Genomic DNA, 21,681 nt, shown 5'->3' with positions numbered 1-21,681 from the left:
CAACTGGCTCCTCTGAGGAATGATGAGGTTTATGGTTTGCTTTCTTCTTCTGATCCACTTGTCAATGTGTCAGTTCTCTGCTATTAGCAGTTCTCTATGTAGCTAACACGAGAGAAAAAGAATCGTATCAGCTCTTATCTAGCACAACTGACCACACTCCCTAGCATATTTATTTTGGTAAAGGAGTCCAAGATCAGCAAGTGAAGAATTTTTACACTCAAGTGCCTAAGAATAAATATTTAACATAAACAAATATTTAACTAAATACAGGACAGCATCAGTATTAATTTGTGCAATGCAAGTCACTGCGGATTATTTTATGAATCAAAAATCCCGGATTTTGTCTATAAATCCTTCCATTTTTTTTATTAAACAACTTACAAATAATACTGTTGTGTTCACTCACTAACTCCAAATAGCTAAGAAAAAAGATCCTGATATTTCATATTTACTTATTTACACAATCCAGCACATCCACCATTTTTTGTAGAATGTCATGCTGTATCCATGTGGAAACAGATGCATAAGTTATCCAAGCCTTTTCTGTGCTGTCCAGATGAAGAAAATAAGAATAGAGAAATGAAGTAAGAAATGAATGTGGTTTCAGAATACCATCCTCATCCTCAATATGATATCCTGCACATCTCTCCCAGCAGGCAGAGGTATCTAAGCTCTTTGCAATAGTGCTGACAAGCAGGAAATAGAATTGTCATGTCACTGTTTTGCATGAGCTGGCTGACAAGTCTCAGCTTTAGCAGACAGCACTTAACAATGTGTTCATATCTTGGAGAAGAGCACATCACTTACACCGCATGGATTCGAATATGCCTATTTGAAGCTTTCATCTAATTCTGGTGATGTAAAGGATTTTGTTACAGCCATCAGCCAAAATTAAGAAGTGACATTCATAAATGCACAAGCATCTTTTTTGTGCTAACTTCTATGCAATGTTGCATCAATTGCTCTAAAAACAAACACAGATCATGCACTCATGAAACCATGTTCAGTGGTTACAGGCCACCGGAATAACATGGAGGAAGTGTTGTTTTTTTTTTCTTTCTGGGTTGATATGTACTGTGAAGTAGGAAAATTTATTGTGCTACTCTATGTTTTCCCAACTCAGTAAAACTTTTATGTGTAACTGACTTCAAGCTTGTGTTTGATCTCATGATTCCACTTCAATCTTAGTATTATCATAAATGTTCATATGAAGAATCAATGCAAGTTAAAACTTGGCACTCTATGGTGCACTTCGGTTCACAATAAAGGGCAGATGAAGTGCATAATGGACTGCAGGCAACAAGTAGTAATAGAAACCTAGTCTTCAGCATTGCCTACAATTTGAGGTGTCTCTGCTACGCTACACAATAGGCCACAAAATCTTAACTTACATCTTAAATACCTATACTTAAATATTTAAAACAAAGACAGTATTAATTGGACTTCTCTTACTACAAAGTCTTAAATCTTCATGAATTGATGCTTTGTTGCTAGAAAATCCTCAAGAAGATCAACGTCATAGGAGGGTAGAGCAGTATTTCATAATCAAGTTCTAGCTCCAACACAACCAATATATGTGTTGTGGATGTCATTTAATGTGACATTGTATTAAGAAGCACAGATTAACAAGCTAAATCCTTTCCTTCCCCTTACTAATGATGCTCAGTGAACCATGTACCTGCACAATCATGTGAAAAATGTGTGGCTTTTGCCTGTGCAGTGCATATCACTCCTTCCCATCCAGCTTAGGGCAGCAACCCTGATTAAGCATAGTGGTCATCACTGAAAATTCAATATTACCAGCTCAGTTAATTTTTACCTTATGCTAAGGTGAAATTGCAGTAGCAGAGATACACGTTAGTTCCAGATGAAATATTATCCCTTATATGATCAGTTATCTAAAATCTAGGTCAGTTTACTGTCCTCACTTTAAATATTTGTTAAGTCCTTCTCAGAAATATGCTATATTTTTCTAATAGCTATTCCCATAACAGCTTCCTCCATCCCAAGTTTTAACTTAGGTATAAATAAAGATTGTGTTTAAGGATTGTTTTACTAGACTGGGAATGAATGACTTCATAGTTTTACATACGTTTTCCAAAATTTCTTCAAACATTCTGAGGCAGAAGATATTGAGTGTGTAAATACAGGATACCACCTCTCAAAAATAAAAGGTACTAACATGGACTACATTTTCAGAGTTGCAGAATAAGAAATTACAACAAACATCATTACTTCTTTAGATCCACCATATGAATGTGAGAGGACAATGTACTCTGCTTAGTGAGAAAAAGCTGCCTTGCACTTAGCACTGTTTGATATGTAAACAGAAATGAGATAAAGACAAAGCAAAACAGTTGACATCAATGAAGAGAGCGACATTTACAAAACATGATAATGAATAGCTTCTAGTTGTGTTCTAGGGTTTTAGTTTTTTTAAGGAAAAATGGCACATTTTTGTTGCCTTTTCTCCTTTGTTTTCAGCTTTTAAACCAATTCCAATCAGAACAAGATTTACATCCTTTGAAACTTGTTACACAGTACTACTGAGCTGTAATTACTGTTAACTATTTAAGCGCACAGATTTCCGCTCAAGACTAGTGCAATAAAGCACCAAAAAAACTGCATTTTAAGAATTAACCTTGTTTATGTCAGTAGGTAAAGTGTAAGCATGTTAATAGATTAAATACTACAGATAGCTTTGGTGATAGCTAAAATAGAGCTCATGTTTGTATTTTTCTAAATTGAGAAAATTACATATTAAGATTTTTCGTAAACAGGGATCAGCACAGAAGTATTAAAATAGCCAGTAGGTTGTTCAGTAAACATGTTTGCCTTGACATTTTTGTAAGAAAAAATCTTGAATCAAGAAGTGCATACATATTACAAAATACATGATTTTTTACAGGCAGTGAATATACTCAAATGGAAAGTGAAAAAATACAGGCCAGTCTTTATCCTCAAAATGTCAAATGTCTTCAGGCTAAACTCAAGCATGCATTTTTTTTCAATTGTCTTGATATTCCTGTGAAATAGACTTTAATCAGAAGCTCCAGCCTCTCTTTCTAAAATTGCCATGAAAATGTAAATCGAGGATAATTTAATTCAAGAAAAAAAAAATGAATGCATAAGAGGAGTGACTCAAAATAGGATTTTTTGCAGCCCTGATGAAATTATTAGAAATAAGAACGGCAGCATACATTACAGTGTCTGTTTCTCTGATTCCTATTGTTCAGTATTTCATAGGCCAGAATCACTCAGGAGATCACAATCACTTTATCTGTATAACTTCAAAGTTGAATACACACTAAAGAACAAGCATGATGATGGCAATGAAGATGGTGATAATAAAGAAGCAGCAAGTACTGATCACTGATGACCATGTAAAGAAAATAAGTCAGTCTGCATGCAAGTGCAAACTGGTCCAATCCGTGTACTGAAATGCTTCAGAAATTATGTATGAACTTCGCTCCTACCATCAAGAGTTATTTTATACTCCCCTGCTCAGACTTACTTTGGCAGTAGTTGCCAGGTAGATGTCATTAAGTTTATGAGCCCCAAGGGATTTCTCCACCAGTGTTGGCTACATCTTTAATGCTGATTCATTAAATAAAGCTTACTGGGTTAAGAGCCACACTATCAGATCTACAATTCAAAAAAGTGCTTTGAGAACCTGCTTGTAACTTTCACTAGTATCCAGTTAAAACACTCCTAACATAATTCAAACTGATTTCGTACCATTGCAGTCTCTAGATGAGTTGGTTTACAAGAAGCCCTCTTCCTCCTGTATATGAAGGTATGGCTATGTGTATTCAGCCATGTATACTAAACAAGTAATTGTGAACAGAGATCCCTTTTGCTACCTTGGCCAAAAAAGTAAAGGTCATCCAAGTCACAAGTTGCTTTTGAAATACTGATTTATACATTATTTAATACCAGAACAGGGAGGAGACATTTTTAAGAAGCTTTAATACAGCATAATATAAATAATTGCTAACAATTATTTACTTGTCATGGGCTAAGAAATTCTCACAAACTACATGAACACAAGTTGCTATAGTACCTGACTTTATCCGCTTGTTCTACAAAGCAAGAATATCCTTATTTCTGGAATAAATATGTATATATTTGTGTATGCGCTCTGGTTAGCAACTGACTACTCTGAACCATTAGTGACCATCAGCCCGATGTAAACAGAGGCACCTGCTTCTCCCACAGTCAGAAATCCCATGATACCAGGCACAGAGCTCAGTCAAAGGGAAGGCATGGCTGCTCCCACCACCCCCTGCCCTGGCACCCACAGGCAAGACTGACAGAGATGGCAACAGGGTGGTTGTGTGTAGGTGTTTCTCTGCCATATTTTAAGCCCCGCCAGTAAAACCAGGCTGGATTCATGAAAATTCATGAACGATCTGCTTCTGACATTCAATCTCCCAGGTTGGTTCCCTTTATCTCTCTTGAGGCAGTGAGTACTAGACACAAATGAGCCATATGCTCAGTGAACCTGAAGCAAATTTTGCAGGTGACACATTAAGAACTTGATTAAAGAGCCACATGTAAGTAAGTTATTTATGTTACACTGAATTTGCACTGCATAAAAGAAACTGATCTTCCCCCCCCAAAAAAAATCCACCTCCAGATTTACCTCCGTACTTCCATGGCTTGCGCATCTAAATAGGACAAAGAGTCTCCCAGATCGAATCTTACTGCTAAAATCATATTGTAATTACACACAGAGATTTGCAGTTTGTACCATTTAGTTCCTTAGAGAAGTTATGGTGTTTTGAAAATGAAATGAACAATCTAAACTCAAATAAAATAATAAAACAAAAAGAAACACAGAAGAAAGACAAAAACAGAATAATTATGCCTTGGAATAGCCCTTTGTTTTTTCAGATACGTGGGAAGCTGGATAGGAAAAAGATTGGAGAGCGTTACAACTGCATGTTTGAAAAACAGGCTCTGCCATAAACTACAGAACCTCATGATGGAATAATACACTCCCTGTTCCAGTTTTGACTCAAGGATCAACCTGATGCTGTAAGATACCTGAAGTTCAGTTAATCGTTGTACATATTTTACTGGAAGTTGCTCCACTCTTCTTAATTTTGTTATGTGATTGAAGAGGCCTGTTTAACAGAGGACTTTGCCCCAGAAATATGGCAAGTATACATAAAATGTATATATGTATATGTATACACGTATACACATACATATACAACATTTATTAAAATGGGAAAGCAATCACTGAGAACAAACATGATGAAAATGTGGGAAAGTACTACAAGAAAGTGCGTATACATCTTTAACAGTAAATCTTATTTCTCTAACTACACCTGAAAAAGGAGACAGGTGATTCACATGGAAACAAACACAAATAAATCCTCAGAAATATTAGTATATAAGGATACACTCCCTTGCAGTAGCAGTTTTAACTCACCTCTGTTTGGGACAGAAAGGTGACAGAAAATAAAGCCCAACATAACAACGGTTTCAATAGGAAAAAGTTATCAAAAGAGGATCATACAGACATTCTCTGTGTTCTACTCATTATTGCAAAATTTCCGTGATATTTTCAATTCCCAGTTGTTTCCCAACAATTTCTTCTGTTAAATTATAATTTTGCTATTTAATAACATCATTTTCATGATTCATTTTATTGTGAAAGGCCTTAGATTTGTTTTCTCCAAGAGGCTAGCACTGTTTTATGTCTTGGTAATCCTCACCGTGAAGCTGCTGTCAGACAACCCGTGTCAAAATGAATGCTGCAATTTCTATCCAAGTTTAATACTAAGCTGTAACACCATCTCGGTAAACTGACTTCTACCCACTGGACTTGGTTATTGTAAAATTTCATAAAATTTAAAGCAGAATTTAGAATTAGAAGCATTTTTCATTAGCCAGAAATTAGCTTTTTCTCTAAATGATGTTTCAAACACATTTTGTGTCTCAAATGGCATTTGCGTATTGTTTCAGTGCAGTGTTACATCATTTTAGTCAGTAGAAATTTTCTACTGAGTTCTTTATTTTAGAGGACTTTCTTGATTTGCACCATTCTTTGGATTTCTGCTAACAATTTTCTCACCTATGTTACTAATATTCAAGAAACACTGAAGCTTCATCTCATATGAGCAGAGGCCTTATTAGCACAGAGCCTGAATACATTTCTTCCCTGAAACATTCCAAACTATTCCCAGTTAGGTCTCCCCAGTGTATCTACTTATCTGATCCTGGGTGATACTTGCACAGATTTGGTAAAAATGCAGCTCACCCATGTTAGATTCTAGCATACGTACGAAAATCATTACATATCCCCCCAAAACTGTATTAACTTAAATCTTTTGACTGCTAATCAAAAGTGAATAAAAACTATTGAAGCTATTCTTGAATCTACATTACCTACCTTTGATATCAACTAAATATATCAAGTTTCATATGACTTTTGGTGTATTGTAGTGAGCCACAGCAGTAATACTTCGTCCTGTGATTTCAAGAGATGTGTTGTGAACAAGAAAGAGAAAGTGAAAGAGTGAGGGAAGACCCTCTCCAAACAATATTCACAGATTGTCTGGCTGATGGTGATACAGCACAGGATATTCCCAGACTCTTCTGTCCAGCACTAAAATGCATAAAATCATTTTAGAAGCCAAGACTAACGAAGCTACCATTTTTATGACTGGTATAAAACTGAGATCTTAACAACTTCTGGTTATTAGCACTCAATTAACACATTCTTATGACTTCGGCTACACATAGGCTGTCAAAACTCAAATTGAGTAATTACACTGCAACTACTAAAAGATCTATATGCAGTTTCAGCAGGAATCAAAAGAAAATGCAAATGGCACCAACTCAACACAAACAGATTTAACTGTAGCGTAGAGATGATTTTGAGCTATGACTGATGAAAGAATCAAGGGAAGAAAACCAAGCAACACTGGGTTGGCATTGCTTAACCTTCTCAAGAGAGAGTGAGAAAGAATAACAGTGAGGTTATTCCAGCATAGTTCAAAGTTCATAGTATCAAAGATACAGCCAGTTCAAACCATGGTGTGAGGCATCACTGTTCTTGTATCTAATATTAAGTTGGGATGAGACACATTCAATGGTTGAGGTTGCTGTATGCTACAAACAATTTATTAAATGACCTATTTCTGACTGGAAATTCATCAACAGTAATTGTATCAGAATGATTTTAGGAGAAACTTTAGGAGAAAAGAATATAAATTGCAGAATTGTATTATTGTTGTAGATATACGAAATGTAATAGCCAAGTGGTTTGAGGAGCTGGATCCACTCAATTTCCCCCCACATAGGGGATGATTAGCATGCTAGTTAAGTGCAGAGATATATTTTGTGCTTAAACTAAAAGCCAAATGAGTTCCTCTACAATTTTTATAAGTGAGTAATCACATCTATCTTTTAAAGTAGGGTTTCTACAGCAATTTCACCTTTTGGAGGTACAACCATTTTCACTCTGTTGTGAAATACTGGCGGGCTACCTTAACAGTCAGCATGTAATTTCTTCAACAGGACACCAAATTTAGCCTCAAGATATATTTATAACTTGCACAGCTCTCTGGAGGACTTTCTTTTCTAACAAAAGGTTGAACATGGCCCAGTAAAGTATAAGGTATTCATCAACAGAACTCAAAAAAAACTGGAGAGTTGTTCATATAATACTTAAACTCATATTTTTCTTCCTCCACTTCAAGAAATTTATTCAAAATAGTGTCTTATAGCACATCTAATTTCTGTTAAAATTAAGACAGATGTATGTTCTGTTTTCACTATACTGTATAGATCTTGGTAGTCTTAATTACTGATTTTATTTTTTTCTCTTGGATTGAACAGATTCCATTTTTACTGCCTCCCACTCACTATTTTCCACGCCATAGACATACAATTTTGATGTTATTTTTTGCATGAGTTTCTATATCATGCTTACTCCCATGGAGACAAGAAAGACAAACCCTCTCGTAATCAAAGGAATAGCAATTGCTATTACGCCAGTTATTATGCCAAGTCAAATGCAGAAATGCAAGTTTGTAGGCTGTAACTAAACCTGAAGAAGTAAACTGGCTACAGCTATAAAAAGACAAAAGTCAAAGTAGTTTTATATGATCCAATCTTATATTTTCTTTTCCAAACGTCTTACAGAACCATGAGAATGTAGAAGATCAAAAAATGTTAATATCTGTGTTCTTTTATATAGAAACTCAGAGAGGATTGCCTTGGTTTTACTGTACTACTCTACAAGTACAATTTATTCCTGAAAACATCTCATTTGGTTATTTACATCTTGTTAGCTCTACAACCTAGGCTTGTTAGAAGTATGAGTTAGTGAGAAAAACATTGTTGAAAAGAATGGTATCATAATGAATGATTTCTTTATCTCTGAAAGTCTGTCAGTGGAGTGCAGCACACCCTCAGCCACCACTCAATCAATATGTATGAAGATTAATACAATGAAGAGGGGTTTGTTAACATCAGATGAAGGAATATCCCCAGAGGAATATGAGTTTCAGATTTACGCTCCTGAACAAAGCAGAATTTCTATAGCATTTATTCTGAAAGCCAGACAAGTAACAAGCCCACTTGGGACCTAAGAAAAAGACACTGAGCTAAGTGTAAGATTTATTTTATTATCTTTGTTTTGTTAAATAAAAATTATTCTTGGATTTCATGTAAATTAATAATTACCAACCATCATTGGAAATCTATTTTCTTAAAGGATCGTTTGGGAACAAAGCAGCAATGCTATAATATACAGCTAATGACAGAACTGGAATAAATAAATTAAACATCAAAATCCAAGGCTAAGGTACCTCTGCTTTCAAGTTGAAAAATACTATTTTGGACATCTTGACATGCAATTAGAGTGTAAGCATTCCTATGTATATGCAACTAACCCCAAATTCAGGATGAACCAGCCAAAACAACTACATAGCCAGATACTCAAAACAAATATTGTCAAACAAAGTTAATAATGTAGACGTAAACTTTATGCATGAGGTGTAGGAATCTGTAAACAGGGCAGAAATGGGCACTTAATTTGCAAAATAAAGTAGATGACACACATAAATATTCCAGTTTTGTTTTGAAAACCTGAGCTGTGATCCCAATTATATCTAATGTAGTTGCAATGACACCTCCTAGAAATGTATTATGTAGGATGTAAAGTCCATAAAATCCATAAATATCTCAGATAAAGGGTTTAAGTTAGATGAAATTGAGTCAGTTTTCAGAAAGATAAAGTATTAAACTTAACACCAAGTACCACACACTGCAATTAGCTTTTTGCTTAATATCAAAGCATACAGAAATAATTTTAGGGAGTAAGCTTCTTTCTACACATTGCAGGTATCATATCTGCCCTGATAAAAAAACACAGAGAAATTTGTTCTGTAATCTAATACGCTACTTAGGATTCCATTTAATTTCCGTTAAAATCTAAAGAGACTACTGGTTTTAAAACTTATATGAACAGAAGTGAATTAGGTAAATAAGTAAAACTACATGAAGTAGACCACCGAGTAACAAAAAAAGAAGTTAATGTTCAATGCAAAAATCCCCTAAACTTAGTTACACTTTGTTGAATTTTTTGATCTCTGGTATTACTGAAAAATTCATTAGATTTCATTAGATTCAGATAAAATTCAACAGTAGAATCAATAGCAATAACACTTTACAACATGAAGATATATCTTAAGACAACGTACAATAGATTTTCTGATGTCCATCCTCAACAAAACCAAGTGAGTCAGTCCTGATTATTGCTATGCTGCGTAATAGATCACCACAGATGTCAGCCATTACTGGCATTGCCTCTCAACACTTCCTTCTTTGAAGTGAAAAGGACAACACTGGTGCTTGAAAATCATGCTCTAAGTAATTAACAAAGCCTGAATTTCAAAGAAGGAACAGGACAAGGAAGAGAGAGAGGGGGGAAATGTCTATTTTGGTTGAATTCCTGTTCACTTCCGGGAAAGAAAAAGTAATAAAACAAATTGAATAATCTCATGAACATGGTTTACTCAAAAAATATGCACTTATAAGGAGGACAAAGGAAAATTGAGTAGAGGGGTACTGGGGTAAATAATACTAGTAGTTTAAATACTGGGGAAGTGAAGACCGAATATACAAGAGGGCAGGGGAAAGTTAAGTGAAATATGAAGGAACATTTTGCTAGAATATGTTGCACATTCAATTGAGAAGGTTCAATCTTAAAAAAAGAAAAAATCATTGAAAAAAAATGTACATTAATAAATAGAAAGCAAAGAGGAAAAGAACAAATGGCATGCAACAAAGTAAGCAAAGCAAAGCAGGATGGGGAAGATTTAGACAACTCTTTTGATGTTGAAACAATTGCATGTTACATAGATGTAAAAGTCACAGAAGCAAGTTTAAACCTGTTTCTTTCTGCATTAGCTTTCTAGTAAGCAGATGGTGCAGTTTAGCTGTCAGATCTCACTGGAATGTAAGTAAATGGAATTGCCTCACTTCAGTCGGAACCTACAGATCTTGTCTTTAAAATAGTACCACTGGCTGTGTATCAGATTTTCACAGTACTATTGTATGACAACAGTTAAGAAACAAGCATTAACAGTCAAAGCCTTTCACTAGACAGCTGAAATATAAGTAAATGGTATTACGAAGATGGAACTGATTGAAGTGTATGATTTTAACATTTCTTATTAACACAAGTAGTTAAAAACAAACAAACAAAAACAGAACAAACACAAAAACATCTGCTTTCATTTTTACATTGTACTTTACCTATACCTGTCACTTTTTATACTAGAACGAATTCCAGCAGAATTCCATAATCTTGCCACAGCTTAAGAAAACTTGACACTTCCGTTTTCAAGAATGTCTGACCAATGTATCTTTTCAACATGAGACACCAAAAAGGCCCCAGCCTTCCAGGGAAATCAATTTTTGAAACATTAGAAGTTTACTTGAATTGTCCCGTTTGGAAACATAAAAATAGAAAAAACAAAACAAAACAAACAAACAAACAAAAAACCATAGCAAATTTGTTTTTAGGTTGTTTCATTTGAGTACAACCGTGGCTTAGAATTAAGATGTAAGCAGTCCTTCATCCTGTGTAAGAAGGCAAAGGAGATAAAAATAACAGAATAAAACAAAAAACCTTTCAAAGAGTTCTCAATGAAGTTGACTACACACATGAACTAAAAATGGCCAACAAAATCACTGTAAAAAAATTAGGTTTTCAGTTTTGTTTAGTTCTCTAGAATACAGAAATCTTAAAAGGTAGCTTATTTTGCTCAAGCTCCAAGGAAACTGTGAAATACTACAATTATCAGCTTAATGAAGGCAATACATGCTTGCAGGAAGTGGGAAATTCTCACAAGGTATTAGAGAATGTATATTCCAGGCTGCATATTTTGGAAGTCAAAGACCTTGTAAAGAACCCATCTTTTGGAAGAAGAACTCTCAGGACTTTCTGTGATGAAGAATTCTTCCCCTTAGTAACAGAAAGAAAAAAATACCCTTAGGCAATTTGGGGAGAAAGGCGCTTAAAAAGATTTTCTCCAATTTTTGTATTTTGAAGGGGAAAAAAAAAAACCAACCCTGCAAATTATATTCTATTTGTGATTTAATATTTAGTGATACTGAAAGTTATTTGAGATTCTGACGTTTTGGTAATTGGTGCAGATTGAAATACTATTTGTATGGGCACTGTTGTTGTTTTTTCCAGAGAGAAAACACAAATTAGTTGACTTAGCTTGGATACGTGTTAACTTATAGGAAACAAAGTGCCAAGCATTGCATATATTACTAATAACGTGAAGAACAGAAAAAAAATCAAATGAAATAAGTGATTTTTTAGACTTTCCATATTTAGTCAAATTATTTATTTCTTATTCTTGACTGTCAGTAACATCCCTGTAAATTTGTACAGCTGCTACAACCCTCCATCTCTCATCAAAACTTCTACCGAAGTTATTTTTGTCACCAGCTGCTTTAAGGATGCATGTTCCCATATATGGCATTGCATCGATTTCACCTCTGAAGCATTTTACAGTTGTCATCTGGGACCACAGAAAAACTTCAAGAACATCAGAATTTTGTATAGATTATCTTCATTGATGGAGCAATAAAAATTAACTTCCTCAATTTTTGCAAACTGGATTTAGAGCTGCACTTCCACACTGAGTCTTTTTCCATTATCTCATTAGTTAGAAAATTTGTCAAACATGCCTGAAAAATCTTTAAATGCCAATGGCCCTTTGCATGCTAATAAACATAGCTTGCACTATGTGTACCATTGCCCTGTGTTGTATGCGTTCAAATACTTGAATCGCAGGCTTTTTGGAGAACGTGAGTGTACCTTCAAGATTAAAAAAAATACTAATGATTGCAGAAAATATTTTGTAAGATTTTTTTACACCAATCTGAGATTCAACTCTAAATCCTCCAACTGTTGTGCAATGTGATTATAAGCGGGGAAAAAAAAAAAAAAAAAAAAAAAAAAACAACGAAAGAATGAAATTGTATTGGACATGAATTACAATTGAGCTTGGATACGTAAATGATGGATAACTCCCCGTCAGCATGCTCCAGACTTTGGGCAAGGAAAAAAATCCAGGACAAAAAGGTAATAATTCCAGGATTAAAAAACCTGAAAATTAACATTTAATTAGTATTCATTACAAGAAAAAAAAAAAAGTTTATTGGAGTATGATAATGGCAAGATGATTAATTTCAGATACTGCCTTTGAGAATTACCCATAAATAGTCACTCATCCCTGACTTATCCTCTGCAAAACATCAGGTGCCCTTTCAAACCTCAAGGCCTTGGTTTGTGTTTTAGCGCAGAGGAGCCTGCCCTGGCTCCTCTCTATCCATTACAAGGAATTGCTTAAATTCTGGAAATACCACTGGACTCTCACAGTTTAAAGGAGGCAGAACAAAACTGTTCAAGAGTGAAAAAGGAACAATATTTAAAGAAAAGTAAAAAGTGATAGTCTGCTACTATTTGCATAGATGAATTATGAAGGAGATATGGGCAAGAAAAACCTCCCACCCATAGGCATGCAGCTGGCAGAGATAATAAGCCTAGACTTTCCTGTCACAGCTTTCCTTCCCTCCCATGCCTATACATCTACAACGGAAAAAGACAGCTGAGGAACCTGAGTGTGATCTTTACCTTCCATCTAAATTTAAATACAATTAATGCCACTTTTCTAATTGCCTGGAGCTTTATTCTGTCAATAAAGACGAACCTCAATAGTGAAGCTCATATATCTTCAACACTGGACTTTACTGGGGTAAGACTGAGAATTTTGGTACACAAAATTCTTCACAAATACTTCAGCACACGAAGTCTATCGGCACTTTGGTAAGGTGACATAAGCTGGTGCTTCATATGGAAATTATTACTCAAGCAGGACTATGACTTGTGGGAAAATCTAATTAAACCCTTCCAGACTTAGCTATTTCATTCATGATATTTAGATCCAACCAAATCTGTAAGACAGGTCTAACACTTGTTTGGATTTCTCACTAGTCATCAGATACAGATATCAGCAACACTTAATTTACAAAGCAAACAGATCAAATTGATATTGCATAACCACATTTGCATAAAAATCTATGCTAGGCTTTGTGGGGGTACTGTAAGTTTAAATCAAAGTAAATATCTACGACGAAAAACATGATCAGACTTGAGTAAAAGGAAAAAGAATGGCACATCAGAGGACTTGAATATGTCCAAAATATTTATTTTTACAGTTCTTCTGTGAATTCGCCTTGCATCATTACACTGCCACAGCTATATGTGTAGACAAACAACACAGATGTGGAAAACAGTTAAACAATGCTCAAGATCAGTATTTCTCACTGTTATTTTTAAATTAGAAGACAATCAACTGTGGCATCTGAAGATAAAAAGAAGGGGAAAAAAAAAAGAAGGAAGACAGGGAAATACACAATGTAATCCCGGTTTTGTATCAACAGCAGTAAGAAAATAAAGGCTATCTCCCAGGTTATGTTGAACTGGGGAAAATCTGGGTTAGTGGCCACTCACTATCTTGAAATCTTGAGCTCTTGTGTGTGAGGGAAAGGTAGACTGGGGATCTATGTGGATGATCCCAGAATAATTCCATTTTGCACACACTGTATACGCTCTTGTTAGAAAAGGGGTCTCACACACAGAAAAGTCAAAGTCTTGCACTTAGTGTCTCATTCACTGTCCCTTGCTGTTTAGTCCAAGTCCTTGTGAAAACCAAACTTCACCATTTAAGTGGGGAATGATTTCCTCAGTGATCAAGCAAAGAGGTCCAGATCAGTCTCAATTCTAATGAGAAATTCAACCACTCCACTAAAATTGCTTGAAATTAATGTAAAGTTTTCTCACTGACAGTGAATTGGGACCTGCTCTGAAAACCAGTAAAAGCAAATCATTTCTGCGGCCTGATTTACAGCTACTGTGGCAAATAAGTTTCATTGCTTTTAAGGAGTAGGAGAAACACAGGCAGGCAGAGCACACAGTGCAGTGTATATTCTGCTGTGGGAGAAAGGAAAACTTTTTCACACCTGGAAACAGCACAGCCTGAGCTACAAACACAAAATGCATTCCCTGACCAGAGTCCAGTTGCTACATGAGTTTGTATATTTACATTTTCCCCAGGCTGAAGTTGTTCATTTTTACCCACACAGCTCATTTACAAGTATAATTGAACCTATACATGCTGGGTGGCAGAGACCTGACATCACAAAGGAGGACTGAAAACTGGCCCTACATCCGTATAAACTTGCAGGGCTGAGAGTATGGTATCAGTTTGCCTATCAAAAGCCTCAACAGTACAGTTAATGAAGATAACTAGCAACCAAAAATGTTGACATCAGGTTGAACCATCTTTTCTGGAACAATTTTCTACAAGTAGCCTTCAGCTACTTCCAGTCTCTAATACACATATAGAAATGTGACAACATGACAATTTAATGACAGTATATTTGAGCACTTATAGCTATTACACAAAAATATTCTATTATTGTTATTTATACACTATAGCATTGGGGTATAAATGAAAATACAAAACAACTGATCCAAAACAATATAAGAAGATCTTTCAACTCTCTTCTATAAGAATTTCCCCATATTATTTTCTTTTCTGTCTAATCACTATGAGTAGCACCCTTTCTTCACCAGACTTGAAGACCACTTACAAACTGACCTATCAGCATTGTCACTTCTCTGTTTCACTTTGGTTGCAAGAATCACCACTAAGGTAGTACATACTCTACCTATGAGCCCAAACTTCATATGCCAGAAGAACAATGCTTATAGTAATAGGACAATATCAGCACTCAAAAAAAGGCAGACAAAAAACAAATCAAGAGTAAATCAAGAATATGATTTAAAATCCCTACCATCTCCTATATTACATGCAATCGGCAAAATAAAGTTCTGCAGTTCTTCTGAAACACACAAAGTTTATAGAAATTTTGGAAATTTTGGTCTAGGATCTGCTGATAAAATCAGCTTCTGAATATAATGAATTCAGAAGTGCAGCTGTTAAGAAAAAAGCCTTGACTTGCCCTTTGGAGACTGTATTTGAAATGGTTCCCTTGCTCAATTCTGAGCAGTGATCTTACCTTTCAGAAAATGTTTCTATCCTTATCCATCATGATCCACATGCAGACACAGCAGGAAACAGACCCCTCCATACACCGATTTGTACGGCTCACTGAGCTATATTTGGTTCAGTAGAACATGGCCCAGTCCTGTTCACCACATGCTGCCCTAATGGTCATTATATTTGCAAGCACATGACTTGAAGTTTCTGAGCTCAGCATCCCTCTCAGGAAAGCATCAAGCACCATGGAATTACAAGCTATTAAACACCTATTAAACTCCCCTTTTGGGTGAAACCCCAGCCTAAAATTCTCAGTGACTCCAAAGGGGAGGGATTTCCCCTTTATGTTATTTACATCAACTCTTAATTGAGGACTGTAAGTTGCTTTGCACGTGAACTACCTCTTACATTTTGTAGGATCATGTATAAACATAACCAGTATCAATTATATTAATTTGGTACTTTCCTGTAAAATGAGAATGTAAAATCAATGCTGCATCTCATTTCCCTATTGCAATGGCTTAAGCAAGCCACAAAAAAAATCTTGTGATCATCATTTATTAAGATTATCTAATTCACTTATTGATGTTACCAGAACGATATGATCTCATCAAAATCGGACTAAGTCAGAAATCATGAACCAGTAATAGAAGCCAAATTCTGCCATCCTGATTCATGTATGAGTTTGTCACAGTAGAAATTTCCCCCTCGTTTAACTCCATTAATTGAGAAAAATCTTGCCCACTGAACTCTTATATCCAAGAATCTAAAGAAAGAAATTCTTGGCTTGAACTCTCAATCACACAAGATAAAATCTACTCGATGAAGCCAAAGCAAAGCTTTATTGATAAAAAGCAGCTTTATGCAAATTTTAAGCTATAAATTACTTCTAAAGCTTTGGCACTTTAGTGTACAGACATATATTTAGAAATGCTATTTTGTTCTTTTTTAGATGCTTATCAAATATCTCATCAGATAAAGCTTTGTTCATGTGAATCTAATTATTCATGTTTTAGCTAAACTCTTTCCTGTTAAATCTTCTTGCAAAACTACGTAATTTATTTATTTTTTTTAATTTTCTGAATAAGCTGAGTAATTCCAAAAAACTTTTGCTAAAAAAGCAATAAAGATCAGAAACCTTTTGGTCCTCAAAAGATTAAAACCATAAAGTTTAACACTCTCCTCCTCCTTTGAACTGGGATGTTTTTAATATAGCAACTTAGCCTCAGGTTACCTCAAAGTAAGTGCATTATACTATCCTGTATAAAATCAACTGTGTTAACAGATTAAAACATTACTTAACAATGGTAGCCTAAAGATTAATGTTTAACATATGATCAGAATCAAGTAACAGTTTTTCTGCAAAAATGAATGCTGTATCTTTCTCTTTACAAGCCCAAACCTTAGCAGTACTAGCTTAGAGATAGACAAGTTGAAAGAACAGCCAACAGGAAAAAGGCTCCGATATGAAAAACTCAAAGCACTCTTTTTAAGTTATTTTAGCTACTGCAGGTCTTCTTACAGTTACTCACAACACTCATGATAAAGACACACAATTGAAGAGAAGGTTATTAATACCAACAAGGCTTTTCTCATTTCAGTCACACTTCTTAGGAACAACCTAGGAAAGACTGAAAAAAGAAAGGCAAATGATCTATTTCAGGAATATGCTTTCATTCCAAACAAATCTGAATTAATAAATTTCAAGATATCCCCAGACATTCCTGAAAAATTCAACAAGTTCTTATAATATTAAACATTTGGTATATATTTGGCCTTAGAGATACTACATTTAGACGTCTATACACCAATCTCTGCAATTAAGCAGGAAGTATAGTTTATGAATCCACAGACATGGCTCTGTTTACCCTGAAATACGTATCCACTTGTAAATCTACATACAGCTGAATACAGATTCAATCACCTCTGAATTTCACTGCAAGCCAAGACAATCAACTCACATGGAGACACAAAGACCTAATTTTAGGTGCTGGATGTTGAACCCTATTCCTGGTTTCAAAGCAGTCAAAACTTCATTTCTTTCTTCATAACAACATGAAGTGAACTGAATTTGCATTTACTTATGGTGAAATCTCACCAAAATCAACACATTGCAGAAAAAAAGTCTTATTTTATTGACATAGCCTTTCCTGAAGACAAAATATTGCATCAGAAAAAGAGAGGAGAAAAGTAACTCTAATCCACAAAAAATGGAACAATAAAACAAAGAACTGAGAAGTTTTCTTCTTCTTTGTTCTTTATGGCAATAATCCTAACAGACAAGAATCGTGCTGCACAATGAAATCCTTGTGAACATGTACTCGATAATAAATAACTTTAGAGATTATTGAAGATTTAGAATACAAATGTTAACAACTGGAGGAAGGATCTACCTCAGCAGCTCAGAGGTGTTAAATTATGTAGAACATTAATACTAAATATAAAGCTGTTTTCCTACCTGTGTGTAGACAAATTACTGAGGTACAGCGTGTATTTTTCTTCAGCAGACAGACCATCCATCATCAAGTAAAAAACATGAAAATTACTCTGGTTGAGAGGTTGCATAATGACACGAGACTTCTCCAACATGTACGTATAAATTCTAGCTGATTAAGAAACAAACAAATAAATTCACTGTTATCTTGATTGCTCTATACTCAAATTTCTTAAACCATTCATCACTGCAACACTGAAAAATAGAAAATATTTTAATAAAGCAGTCTGAGGTATGTATGATATAAAAAATACTACCATTCGTAGTACCATAATTTTCTATATAGAATCATATATAGAATCCTAATTCTATTAAAATTAGCTATTAGTAATCTCACCCAAGTGTAGCAATCTGAGAATTCCAAACTCCTTCTTAATGAACAAAGATGTAAGAAAGATTCAAGACGTTCTGGAAAAAATGGTCCATGGATCCATTTCTTTTTTCTCTCTTGGCAATCAAGAATGCTCATCTTAATAATATAGATTAGCCACCTAATTTCTAGATGGCTACAACAAGACAAATTGCATGGTTGTCAGCAAGCGCATTAACCAATACTTGGGGAAAGACGTGTATTCCAGAAGGGCTATGATGAGCTTGCCATTTGAAAAGGCACATGAATAAGCACATCTGCAAGGAAGGGGAAGGAGGAAGAACTCAGCTGTGATTTGACTATGGAAATGCTCCATGCTCACTAAGTTTTTTGGAAGAGGCACCTCCAACAAGGTTGCAGCACACTATGCTGCTACTACATGCTTTTCAAACCCTGCAATGCAGCAGAGCTTTCACAGGGTGTTAGTGAGCACCTCTATCCTAGAAAAAGTCATTGTTAAGTTTAGAGGTTAAAACGCACTTCTCAGCAAAGAAGGAACTGTGTTTTTGAAACCATGCAAACATAGAACATAAAAGTGTATTAAATCATATCTTCCAATGGTGTGGATGATGACCAAGTCTACAAGCAGTTGCTGCATGCCCAGTACTACAAACACTGGCATGTGCATCCAGTAGCTTTTTTTTTTTTTTTTTTTTTTTTTTTTCTTGAAGAAAAATGTGATTAAGTATGAAATAACACTCAGTATTCAGTGCAGTCAAAAATGCTGCATTTTTAGGTGTATCCAGAATTGCAACTTCAAATGCCTGAGGAATTTTGAAGGCAGAGTTGGAGTTTAAAGATTTCTAAAGATGGGAAGCACTGAAATATCTTTTATTCTTCTTGTATTTCTTACAGAAGTAACCCTACCATCAACTAATTTTAAAAGAGGCTATTACTAACCCTCAATCACTTTTCCTTCTGTGCAAATGTCTTCATTAAGGCTTTCATAACCATCACTCAGATGTTTTCAGTATTCACTGGTTAATAATAGCAAGAAAAAATATATTGGAAGTAATCTGATTAATTAATACAGTTGACTTTAATGATGGGCAACACCACTTATTTAGATTGCACAGATTAATTCAGCACTTTCCAGCTACTTCAAGTCACCGACTTCAATAAGGCTAAATACAGTTCATCTCAGCATCTCCAGAAGTAAGAATAGCTGTTAAGAACTGTCAAATTTCTGATCAGCAAGAATCTAATGAAACTAATTTATGAAACTAAATTAACTCAGAAAAAAAATTGTCACAGCCTTCCTATAAAGAAAAAATGATTCGCTATTTAATCTATGTGAAATAAAAGAGAAAAGTAATGGAGTTCTAGAGCAAAGTCTGTCGTTTTTGTGCAATGTCTGCTATACTTACAAGTGCAAGGAAACTTGTACTTCTAACAGATCCGACAATCTGCAGAGTAGCTGCAGTCAGCAGGCAGAGCCTGCTCTGAAAATGTAGCCAGTGAAATTTTCGAGGATGCATTCTTTGAAACTACATTGCTTTCTCAAAAACTTTGTTGCTAAACACAGCCACTGCTAAATAATAACATACAAAATTTCCTAGCTGAAACATGGTACAAAAATACATCCGAGAACTTGGCTGCAGTCTTTCTTACATCAAAAAAAGGAAAATCATGCTTTAAACTTTTTTTTTTTTTTTTTTTTTTAAATTGATCGAAAACGTTTGCAACAAACACAGGCCAAAATGCATTCTGCCTCTTTTTACAAATCAATTTACATCCTTCCATTTAAGGACAACTAAAAAAAAAAAAAAAAAAAAAAAAAAAAAAAACCAACCAACAAACAAACAAACAAAAAACAACCAACCAAATAGAAACTTATATTTTCAGATAGTGAAGATGAGAAAAGCAAGACTGGAAAATCTGGAGAATAAGTTCCTCAGACTTGATCTTCTTTTCCTAACCTTTTTTTCAGTTGTTTGAAGAAACAGAGAGAGGCCTTGCCACCCATCTCAGGACTTAAGCCAACTTATGTAAGGGATCATTTGCCCTTCTCTTTCCCAAATAAAAACATCAATTCTACTTCTGGAAATAGGCACGTAATCCTTGTTTCACTACTGTGCAATGGGTGTGCAGTGCTGCTTATGATTACCATATTTTGGCAAAAGGTCCGTCTTCAAGTTCTGTTATGTATAAGCTCATTTTAGAACAAAACCACTTGTCTGTACATTATTCTAAATTTGTTGTGATGTATCACTTTCTACTAGTTCCCACTGCCTTATCATACTCAGTCTCAATGAACAGTGACTTAATCTGGGTTATATTTTCTCCACTTGTTTGGGTGAAAGCAATGGAAGGTACCTTACCATAAAGCTACTTATTATAGGAGAAGTCTCATTTCAGCATAACACTGCAGGGTTTCTAATCACAAACCAGAGTCAAAGGAGACACAAACCTCTATGGATGTCTCTTATGGTTTTCAGTAGAACCACACTCAAGAGCTCCACTCTTTCTTTCAGAACCTCATGGCACTGTTTCTAATAAAGACCAAAACAAGCCTGCAAGTGAAAATCATGGCCAAAATTTCTGTTCTGCAGGTGTAGTGGACTTTCTTCTACAAGGAAAAATCTTATGTGACAAAAATCAGGGCATTTACAAGGTCCAGACATGAAAGAACTTCAGCACAAACAAAAAACTGTTTCAAAGTTGATCCAGTTCCACTTAAAACGCAAAGAATGCTACCTTGAACTTGTCTTGTATAATAAAAATGTACGTATGTACTCAGTGTGCCTCTTCCTAAGTAAACTGTTTTGGACCTCTCCCTCAAAGCTCAGTTTGTTAAAGAGTTTAAATCCTTTGCTGGAGGCAGCCTCGTGTCACTTGAATTTTTGTTTACAGATCAGACATACTTAGCCCAGTTTCCTCAAATGAGTTACAAAGTCTTATCTCAGCAGAATCAGGTGCTCTGTATATTTACACACTTCATTCATGCTTAAACAGTGTGAGACAGTAAATACTGCTTCGAATAATCTTGCAAATAAATATACAGAATCATTGGGTAGGATTTATCCAGGCAAAGACAACATGCCAGATTCTTTTCTCATTTATTGTAATGTCAGTCAGGGGTAATTCCATTCAAAACTGATGCATAGCAGTAGCCTAGAAAATTCAACTCTTACAGTGAACAGCATGAACAACTGCAATATACATGTACTTATTTTTCTCCTGTACTGTAGTTTCTCATTCTTAAACAA

The 21,681-nt window shown here is 35.1% G+C and overlaps 1 protein-coding gene across 1 annotated transcript in view; it reads right to left on the bottom strand.

Annotated features, from left to right (window-relative positions):
• Window positions 1–21,681, bottom strand: part of MYO16 (myosin XVI) — a 261,913-nt gene that overhangs the window by 127,085 nt on the left and 113,147 nt on the right. The window contains exon 15 of the mRNA XM_042810398.1: window positions 18,067–18,214. Within this exon, the coding sequence (XP_042666332.1) occupies window positions 18,067–18,214 (148 nt within the window). The remainder of the gene's footprint in view (window positions 1–18,066; window positions 18,215–21,681) is intronic.

Source organism: Centrocercus urophasianus, unplaced genomic scaffold, assembly GCF_019232065.1.
Source record: "Centrocercus urophasianus isolate 14NV4802_14NV808 unplaced genomic scaffold, USGS_Curo_1.0 seq_12, whole genome shotgun sequence".
Taxonomy (NCBI): domain Eukaryota; kingdom Metazoa; phylum Chordata; class Aves; order Galliformes; family Phasianidae; genus Centrocercus; species Centrocercus urophasianus.
The sequence above is the reverse complement of the archived record's forward strand: the minus strand, read 5'-3'. Positions and strand labels throughout refer to the sequence as shown.